Source organism: Odocoileus virginianus, chromosome 34, assembly GCF_023699985.2.
Source record: "Odocoileus virginianus isolate 20LAN1187 ecotype Illinois chromosome 34, Ovbor_1.2, whole genome shotgun sequence".
Lineage (NCBI taxonomy): Eukaryota > Metazoa > Chordata > Mammalia > Artiodactyla > Cervidae > Odocoileus > Odocoileus virginianus.
The window spans coordinates 7,263,841-7,274,195 of record NC_069707.1 but is presented as its reverse complement, the minus strand read 5'-3'; the positions used below and the strand labels follow the sequence as shown (position 1 = coordinate 7,274,195).

The 10,355-nt window shown below is 51.0% G+C and overlaps 1 protein-coding gene and 1 long non-coding RNA gene across 4 annotated transcripts in view; one reads left to right on the top strand and one right to left on the bottom strand.

Annotated features, from left to right (window-relative positions):
* Window positions 1–483: 483 nt before the first annotated feature.
* Window positions 484–8,788, bottom strand: LOC139032993 (uncharacterized). The gene is made up of 3 exons (XR_011485613.1): window positions 8,666–8,788; window positions 3,136–3,250; window positions 484–1,125 (listed from the first exon to the last, which is right to left on the bottom strand). It is a non-coding gene; the product is annotated as an uncharacterized lncRNA (long non-coding RNA).
* Window positions 8,492–10,355, top strand: part of SLC22A3 (solute carrier family 22 member 3) — a 92,660-nt gene continuing 90,796 nt past the window's right edge. The window contains exon 1 of one of the 3 annotated variants that reach the window (XM_070461430.1): window positions 8,492–9,098. In XM_070461430.1, coding sequence (XP_070317531.1) covers window positions 8,667–9,098 — 432 coding nt within the window. In that variant the 5' untranslated portion in view covers window positions 8,492–8,666. The remainder of the gene's footprint in view (window positions 9,099–10,355) is intronic. The other 2 variants (XM_070461429.1, XM_020876317.2) reach the window with 2 other exon arrangements.

Here is a 10,355-nt window from a genome sequence, read left to right as displayed (position 1 = left end):
TATTGCAGTCACCAACCGTGCATTGGTTATCGAGTACTTGAATTGTGGCTCGTTAAGAACAGAGCCTTTCATTTCACTTAATTTTAATTTAAATGCAAATAGCCACATATGGCTAATGGTATCTTATTGGACAGTGCAGATATAAAACAGATACCACTGTTTTAAGATAGAAAAAGAAACATGATTTGGCTTTTCTCTCATAAATCTACAGAGTAATGGGAGAAATAAAATGCACACATAATTTTACATCAAAATCCCAATTGAATTTCTATGGAACTTAATAAAGGATAAAATTTATACAGAAGAAAAAAAAATCCCAAATTGCCAAGATGACTCTGAAAAGGAACAAAGTAAGGGTAGAGAAGAGATGAGACTTGTCCTCCCAAATACTAGGAAATGTTACAGAACTATTGTGATTAATAGTAAAATACTGTCACGGAGATAGACATGCAGAGCGGTGAAAGAGAACAAAGAACCCAGAAACTCTTTCATGCATTTTTTTTTCTTTTTGGAAGATGCAAAAAGCAGAAGCTATAAAACAAATTGACACACGGTACTACATCAGAATTTAAACTTGTAGTCACCAGGACACTACAAACCCAGTGAAAGGAGAAGCCACAATCCACGAGGGAGGGGACATATTTCTACACAGAGCTGACTCACTCCCTGCACAGCAGAACCTAACTCAACATTGCAGAGCAATTATTTGTTGTTCAGTCACTAAGTCGTGTCTGACTCTTTGCGACCCCGTGAATGGCAGCACGCCAGGTTTCCCTGTCCTTCACTGTCTCCCAGAGTGTGCTCAAACTCATGTCCGTTGAGTCGGTGATCCAACCATCCAACCATCTCATCCTCTGTCATCCCCTTCTCCTCCTGCCCTCAATCTTTCCCAGCATCAGGGTCATTTCCAATGAGTTGGTTCGTCACAACAGATGGTCAAAGTACGGGGGCTTCAGCTTCAGCATCAGTCCTTCCAATGAATATTCTGGATTGATTTTCTTTAGGATGGACTGGTTTGATCTCGTTGCAGTCCAAAACTCTCAAGAGTTTTCTCCAGCACCACAATTCAAAACCATCAGTTCTTCAGCACTCAGCCTTGTTTACGGTCCAAATCTCACATGAGTACTGGAAAAAAAAGAATAGCTTTGTCTACAGGGCCCTTTGTCAGCAAAGTGATGTCTCTGCTTTTTATTTGCTGTCTAGGTTTGTCATAGCTTTTCTTCTAATTATACCAATTTAAACAAAAAAGACAAGCCACGGACTGAAGAGATAGAACATAATACATAGCTGACAAAGAAGCAAAGCAAACAAATAAACAAGTAATTTTCAAAAACTTCAGTAAGAAAAAGCAAGTAACAAAGAACACAGGCAGAGGATATGAGAGGCGACTCACAGAAGACAAACCTAAATGATGAATGCCACGTGCTAAACTGCTTTTACTCATGTGCGACTCTTGCCACCCCATGGACAGAAGCCCACCAGGCTCCTCTGCCCACGGGATTCGATGCAAACGTGCTCAGTCTGACCAAATCGGTAGTGTGTAAATCAGAACAATGGCACTGCATTTTAAGCCCAGAGTATCTGCTACTGCACTTGAGGGTAATGAGCAAATGTGTTAGCGTGGATATGGATGATCTCAGAGGTTGCTGATGAGACATGGATTGGGGCCACCCACTGAAAGCAATTTGGCGACATCTGGTGAAGCTCAAAATAGGTACATACTATGGTCCTGACGCAACAGTTAGAACTGGACGTGGAACAACAGTCTGGTTCCAAATCGGGAAAGGAGTACGCCAAGGCTATATATTGTTACCCTGCTTATTTAACTTATATGCAGAGTACATCACGTGAAATGCCGGGCTGGATGAAGCACAAGCTGGAATCAAGATTGCCAGGAGAAATATCAGTAACCTCAGATACGCAGATGACACCACCCTTAAGGCAGAAAGTGAAGAACTAAAGAGCCTCTTGATGAAAGTGAAAGAGGAGAGTGAAAAAGTTGGCTTAAAACCCAACATTTAGAAAACTAAGATCATGGCATCCAGTCCCATCACTTCATGGCAAATAGATGGGGAAACAGTGGAAACAGTGTCAGACTTTATTTTTGGGGGCTCCAAAGTCACTGCAGATGGTGACTGCAGCCATGAAATTAAAAGATGCTTGCTCCTTGGAAGAAAAGCTATGACCAACCTAGATAGCATAACAAAAAGCAGAGACATTACTTTGCCAACAAAGATCCATATAGTCAAAGCTATGCTTTTTCTAGTAGTCACATATGGATGTGAGAGTTGGACTATAAAGAAAGCTGAGCGCCGAAGAATTGATGCTTTTGAACTATGGTGTTGGAGAAGACTCTTGAGAGTCCTTTGCACTGCAAAGGGATCCAACCAGTCCTACAGGAAATCAGTCCTAATATTCATTGGAAGGACTGATGTTGAAGCTGAAACTCCAACACTTTGGCCACTTGTTGCGATGAACTGACTCACTGGAAAAGACCCTGATGCTGGGAAAGATTGAAGGCGGGAGGAGAAGAGGACAACAGAGGATGAGATGGTTGGATGGTGTCACCAACACAACGGACTTGAGTTTGAGTAGGCTCCGGGAGTTGGTGATGGACAGGGAGGCCTGGCACGCTGCAGTCCACGGGGTCAGAAAGAGTCGGACATGACTGAGTGACAACTGAACTGGTGATCCTGAGAGTCTGTTTGTAGGCATTTACTTTAGATCAGTTCTTGCCGAGGGAACGTGCATGACAGCTTCACTGCCATATCATTTATAACTATGAAAAATTAAAAATGAGCTGAGTGTCTCCGGAATAAATTGTAGTACAGCCATTCAATTGAATGATACATAGCAGTAAATGAGCTAGATCCATATTTATCAAGACTTAGAGGTCTCAAAAATATAATGTGGAATAAAAAAGGGAAGTGACAGAAAAACACAGAGTATGGTATCATTCATGTAAATTTCAAAGCATCCCAAGTACTATGCAGGTTCCCCCCATTCTCCAAAGGTAGAGCTTGCCTATGAAAGCTCTGCAAAGCTGAAATGTGGAAAAGCAAAGAAGCAGTCACCTTAGGACACACCTTGATAACAGAGGCAGAAAATAAACAGAGATGAAGCACAGATGCTCACAGGCAATTCAAACCTATGCCGCCCGGAAGGTGAGACACTGCATGTAGTTTCTGGGGTAGGCGCTGGGCAGGGCCACTCTCCCTGCTGGGGTGCACACTGCTTCTTGAACGACTCGCTGCAAAACAAACACCGAATGCTACTTTCAATTTTCATCTTTCATTATAAAAGTGAAAATCCTCTTTGATTTCCTTTGGTTAGGAGAAAACAGGTGCTGATGTCATTCTTTCATAAAAGCAAAGTGTTATAAAACAAACTTTTGAAGCGCAGGAGACCCCTGTGTCGTTGTTTGTAGTACCTAGGTATAAAAAGGGTTAAAACATGGATGACATGAGTAACAACTTCATAACAGCTGTACCTGGACAAGAGAGGCACTGAGCCTTTAATAAAGGGGGCCACACTCTGCCTTCCTCTCCCCTAGGGCCAAGCAGGTGTACCCACCTGAAGCCCATGCCCCCTCCCATCTTCCTGCCCCTCACCTCTCACACTACCCATCCCGCCCCTGCTGGGATCTGAGATCCCAGGATTCCCTGCCCAGTGGTCCTGAGGCCTCTTCTAGGGCCTGCACGACTCTCCCCCAGGCCCACCTTCCAGAGAAAGGGCCTGGTAGCTGCCCTGGGAGGATGCCGGGGTGACAAGGACAGGACATGAAGGCATGTGACGGAGACTGCATCTGTGTCTAGGAGTCTTAGTTCTTCGTAGCTGCACATCTAAGATGTAACAAAAGAAGGCAGACGGCCAAACAATTGATGCATTCGAACTGTGGTGCTGGAGAAGACACCGGAAAGCCCCTTGGACTGCAAGGAGATCAAACTGGTCAATCTTAAGGGAGATCAACTCTGACTATTCACTGGAAGGACTGATGCTGAAGCTGAAGCTCCAGTATTTTGGTCATCTGATGTGAAAAAATGACTCATTAGAAAAGTCCCTGATGCTGGGAAAGATTGAGGGAAGAAGGAGAAGAGGGCATCAGAGGATGAGATGGCTGGATGGCATCACTGATGCAATGGACGTGAGCTTGGGCAAACTTTGGGAAACGGTGAAAGACGGGGAGGCCTGGCGTGCTGCAGTCCATGAGGTCACAAAGATTCAGGCACGACTGGGCAACTTAACAACAAGAAGAGGAACAAGACATAATTACAGGACATTTGCAAATTCTGGGAAGGGTGGAGGTTCTTATTACTCTCTTTATTAAGAGCCAACTTATACATATTAATAGCACTCATCATGTGCTAAGCATGCTTTATTCACTTAGTCGTGTCTGACTCTTTGCAACTCCATGAACTATAGCCCACCAGGCTCCTCTGTCCATGGAAGTTTTCAGGCAAGAATACTGGAGTAGGTTGCCATTTCTTTCTCCAGGGGATCTTCCCAACCCAGGGATCAAACCCGAGTCTCTTGCATCTCCTGCCTTGCAAGCGGATTCTGTACCATGTTCTAAGTAATTTGCATTAAAAATGTAAAGGTTCCATACTACTTGATTTTACAGAAAAGGCTAAATATCTTGCCCAAGGAAGAAGCACAAGCTGGAACAAAGATTGCCGAGAGAAATATCAATAACCTCAGATATGCAGATGACACCACCCTTAAGGCAGAAAGTGAAGAACTAAAGAGCCTCTTGATGAAAGTGAAAGAGGAGAGTGAAAAAGTTGGCTTTAAGCTCAACATTCAGAAAACTAAGATCATGGCATCTGGTCCCATCACTTCATGGCAAATAGATGGGGAAACAGTGGTTGACTTTATTTTTCTGGGCTCCCAAATCACTACAGATGGTGATTGCAGCCATGAAATTGAAAGACGCTTAGTCCTTGGAAGGAAAGTTATGACCAATCTAGATAGCATATTAAAAAGCAGAGACATTACTTTGCCAACAAAGTTCTGTCTAGTCAAGGCTACGGTTTTTCCAGTGGTCATGTATGGATGTGAGAGTTGGACTGTAAAGAAAGCTGAGTGCCGAAGAATTGATGCTTTTGAACTGTGGTGTTGGAGAAGACTCTTGAGAGTCCCTTGGACTGCAAGGATATCCAACCAGTCCATCCTAAAGGAGATCAGTCCTGGGTGTTCATTGGAAGGACTGATGCTGAAGCTGAAACTCCAATACTTTGGCCACCTGATGCGAAGAGCTGACTCATTTGAAAAGACCCTGATGCTAGGAAAGACTGAGGGCAGGAGGAGAAGGGGACGACAGAGGATGAGATGGTTAGATGGCATCACCGACTCAATGGACATGGGTTTAGCTGAACTGCGGGAGTTGGTGATGGACAGGGAGGCCTGGTGGGCTGCGGTTCAGGGGTCGCAAAGAGCCGGACACGACTGAGCAACTGAACTGAACTGAAGGTCATTCAACTCAGCGTGGGATTCAAACACTCCAAAGTCCATGATCTTAGCAACTTCTCTAGGTCTGCTTGTCCAAATGCTCAGCTTACTTTATTTAAAATAAATACATAAATTAAAAAATTAAATTAAAATAGCCTGACAATGGCAATACAAAGGAAAATGTAGTGAAATTTCTTAAGAAGGTTCTTAGATGTGTTCGGAGCACAGACATGACTTAGGGAAGAAGGTACGGTGGTTGCAGAGGACTCAGCAGAGGGGGTGCTGACGTTCCAACCAGGCCTTGCCGGGCCGTGGCTGTGAGGATGGGAGGGGGAAATGCCAGGAAGAAGAAACTTCGTGTGGACAGGCGCAGATTTAGGGAAGTTAAGGACAGATTGAGGATTAGCAAGTTGTATTATGTTTGGCTGGCACATGGGGGGACAACTTGGTGAGGGATATAGGTTGGGATCTTGAAAGGGAGGGTGAGAAATGAGTGTTTAATTTGGAAACAAGGCAAGCCCTTCAAGGCAGCACCTCGGAGCTGCTCTGTGGGAAGGCAGCGAGGAGGGCGGGCTGGCCCCCAGAACAGCTGCTGTGGGTGAGGAGCCCCTGCGGCACTGTGAACAAAGACAGCGGCGGAGAAGAGAAGAAGCCATACGTGTGTGTGTGTGTGTGTGTGTGTGTGTGTGTGTGTAAGGCGTGGTGTCAGGAAGCATCCATGTATTCCACAAATATTTACAGAGAACCACTATGAACCAAGCAATATTCTAGATGGTCGCAAGATAGAAATGAACAAAGCAGAACTTTCTGACCTCGTGAAAACTGCATCCTAGGCAGGAGACATGAGTAAAACAAGTAAATACAGTAGGACTTCCCTGGTGGTCCAGGGATTAAGAATCTGCCTGCCAACGCAGGAGACACGGGTTCACTCCCTGGTCCGGGAAGATTCCACATGCCCTGGGGCAACTGAGCCCGTACGCAACGACTGCTGAGCCCACAAGCCGCACCCCCTGAAGCCCTCGCGCCCTAGAGCCCGGCTCCACAACAAGAGAAGCCGCTGCAAGGGCAAGGGGAAGCTTGGGCAACTAGCTCCCATCCGTCTCTGCAACTAGAGGAAGCCTGCATGCACCAAGGAAGACACAGCCAAAAGTAAATAAACAAAGGAAGAAAAAGATGCACATGTTAGACGGTGATAAGCACTTTGGAGACAGATGAAGCAGGGAAGGGTGCTGGGGGCTTGTCTGTATACGTGCACGAGTGTGTGTAAGCGGGGAGGGATGGTAAACAGGGATGAGGGGAAGGCACGCTGGAGTTTACTCCAGCCTGGAGAGCGAGGGGTGCTGAGATGATATCTAGGAGTCTAGGACAGGGGTATGGTTACACCAAAAGGCAAGCTGGTAGGTGGAGCTGGGTGGGAGGAGGAAAGACTGAGTCTGGGGGTAGGGGCAGTCAATAACAGGGACTACACCCTGTGTGTAGTGTGTAACATGTAATGTGTGTTACATGTAGTGTGTCACTACATGTAACATGTAGTATGTAACGTGTAGTGTGAAACACACATGCACAGAAGTCATTGCTAACCGGGTGAGAGACCCGCTTCAGCAGCTAACAAGGATGAGAGAACCATCAAGAGAGCCAGGGCGATCGTTCGCTCAGCCCGGACTGTGTGCCCCTACCAAAGCGTTTAATCCTTCCCAGTACCCGGAAGCCTTAGGGCATCCCTAGCCATGGACAGGATTGACTCCGCAACAAAGAACAACAGGATTAAGAGCTAACTTGTGAAAGGGTACAGTAGGGGTCCGGCACTTTTTTGGCACTTCATATGTAATAATTTGTTCAACTGTCACAGCAAGCCCAGGAGAGATGTCTCATTTGACATGAGAAGACTGGGCTGGCCAAGTAAGGTGACCAAGGTCACAAGCTGGTGAACCAGACAGCCTGGCTCCCGTCCCAGCTCTGGATTTAAAAAAAAAAAAAGTCAGCCTGCGCTCTACCAGCTTCTCTGCCCTCTGAGAAAAGAAATCTAAAGGTAGAACGCTTTTTGGATAGTTGGGGTGGGGGTCTGGGGAGACAGTTGGAAAATTCTCGAGAAGGGGGAGGCTAGGCCAGGGTAGGTGCGAGCTGCTAACAGTGCAGGGTGGTCAGCACACGTGAAGGCTGCAGCCTAGAAGGGGCTTCCCACCCCGCCCGGCGAAGGCGTCGGAGCGCGGACGCGGACCCGGACAGACGGACCAGCAGCCCGGGCACTGAGCAGAGGCCCGAACCCCAGACGGGACGCAGCTCTGCCAATCTTGCCAGAAAAGTCAGGAAATGAAAAACAGCCATTCAAACCGGTCAGCAAGCACGCTTTCCAGGCGGTTTCAGGCAGAGAAGAGGCCTTGGCTAAAGCAACCTGCAAGCGTCCGAGGTCCCTTCTCTCTTGGAACTCCAGGACTCTGCACCAAGACGCTCAGCCTCTGTGGGTTGCCCAGCTGCTCCTTTTGAAAGTTGGACAATATCTGAGATGTCGCCAAGAATCTAACCTCGAGGAGTCCAAGTTCTGCAGTCGGTCCACTGTTCTGGGACCGTTCTGTCTGGGGGCGCGCGGGGCGGCTCTGCTCCGAGGGGACGAGGCCCAGGGGGTGGGGGGCTTCCCCGGGGCACAGAAGTGGAACTCGGAGAGCGGGCGTCCTCGGTCCCCCCTCCACCCCTACCCCCACCCCCGCCCCCCCAGGTTGCAGCCGGGACCCTCAAGAAACCCAGTTCCAGGAGCCCGGGAGTTGTTAGGTGGCCCTGGAACTTTCTTGTCTGGAAGCCCGACCCAGGCCCGCCCGCGGACCCGGCTGCTGGCAGGGACCGAATGGAGCCGCGCGCCAGCCCGGGAAGGCTGTGCGCGTCACTCGCAGTCCTGGGCCAGGTCCCCGGCGCGCGGTGGCGCTCCGCCAGGCGGCGCCACCCGGGCCCCGCCGCGCGCCCACCCGGCCCCGCGGCGGCGCCCCCCGGGGGAGCGCGGCCCGAACCTCCGCGGACGCCCCCCAACTCCCCACGCCCCCGGGGGCGGGAGGCGGGGGCCCCGGGGCCCGAGGAGCGCCGTCCGCTGGCGCGGCGCCCAGGGGCGTGAGCCGGGCAGCGCGGGGGAGGCGGCCGGGGCGGAGGAGGCGGCCGGCCGGCCGGCGGGTCACTCGGCGGGCCCGGGCGGCGGGCGGCAGACGCGCTCGGGGGAGGCGGGCGGGCGCACCATGCCGTCCTTCGATGAGGCGCTGCAGCGGGCCGGCGAGTTCGGGCGCTTCCAGCGGCGCGTGTTCCTGCTGCTGTGCCTGACGGGCGTCACCTTCGCCTTCCTCTTCGTCGGCGTGGTCTTCCTGGGCAGCCGGCCCGATCACTACTGGTGCCGCGGGCCGAGCGCCGCCGCGCTGGCCGAGCGCTGCGGCTGGAGCCCCGAGGAGGAGTGGAACCGCACGGCGCCCGCGCTCCCCGGCCCCGCGCCCCCCGAGGGCCGCGGCGACGGCCGCTGCCAGCGCTACCTCCTGGAGGCGGCCAACGCCAGCGCCGCCCCCGGCGCGCTCAGCTGCGCCGACCCGCTCGCCGCCTTCCCCAACCGCTCCGCGCCGCTCGTGCAGTGCCGGGATGGCTGGCGGTACGTCCAGGCCCACTCCACCATCGTCAGCGAGGTAAGGGGCCCGGCGGCGGCGGGCGGCGCGCAAATCCCCGCGGAGGCCGGGAGTCCAGCAAGCCGGCCGCCGGGACGGTGCGCGGAGGCTGAGACCAGTTGGTTACCTCCCGGCCCCCGCCAGCTTCATTGTGCACTCGGAAGGGCTGCGTCGCAACTGCTCGCCTGGGGTTGTGGCTTTTCTTTTTTCCCCTCTCTGCTAGGGAATTAACGGGGCTTCCCTGATGGCTCAGCTGGTAAAGAATCCGCTGCAATGCGGGACACCTAGGTTCGATCCCTGGGTTAGGAGGATCCCCTGGAGAAGGGAAAGGCTACCCACTCCAGTATTCTGGCCTGGAGAATTCCGTGTTAATGGAGAGGTGCTTTGGTTGCAGGAGTGGGTGAACGAAAACTGCCCTAGAAGCCGAGGGCTAAGATGCTTCGTGCACGCCGAGCATCCAATGGGTTGCGTGTTATCTCTGAGCTGTGTGTGAGCAAGTAGTCGGGAGGGACAGGGTGGACGCGGGTAGAGAACCGCAGAGTCTGGGGCGAGCGACACGAAACAGGTCCGCGCCGGCTGTTGGTCTCCAGCCGGCAAAAAAGAAAGGAGAAATCCAATTTTGAAGGCAGCGCCACCCACGTGATTATCTGAAATGCAAAAGGACAAAGGTCGAGGTTATCCCGACAGCATGATTTTGGTAAAACTCCTTTGGGGCAAAGAGCAACATTTAAGAGAAGTTGGGAAAGCTGAGGTTTTGAATTAAAAAAAAAAAAAAATCCTCCCCCAAGGCATGCAGAGTGAACACCCCACTTACTGTGGGTGACTGCTGGGGCCCGGGCAGGGGCACTCCTCACGGTTGGGGTAGCTAGTGTGGGCAGTCCCCACTGGCTTTTTGGCTACGTCTGGGTCGCGAAGAGCCTGACATGACTGAGCGACTTCACTTTCACAAGGACGCAGGGCATTGCAGGTTTGGTGCCCTCTCCCTTGGCGGCAGGACTGTCTCAACCCCAGGCTGGCAGTTTGCATCTTTATCTTGGTTCGTTCTAACCTCAGCTCATTCTAACCACTGAGCTCGGGCGGATGGGATGAGCAGTTTTATTGAACTTTGTCTGCAGTCACAGATCGGTTGAATTTCTAACAAATGATTGTGCCCAGGCAATTTGGGGGGGGGGGGGATGTCTTTGATTGTCATAAGGAGTTTGAAGGACCGCCTTGAATTATGGGGGAAACACTGGCTTCAGGGTTTGCAGCGCCTCTTCTGCCTGTTAACAGTGTTCT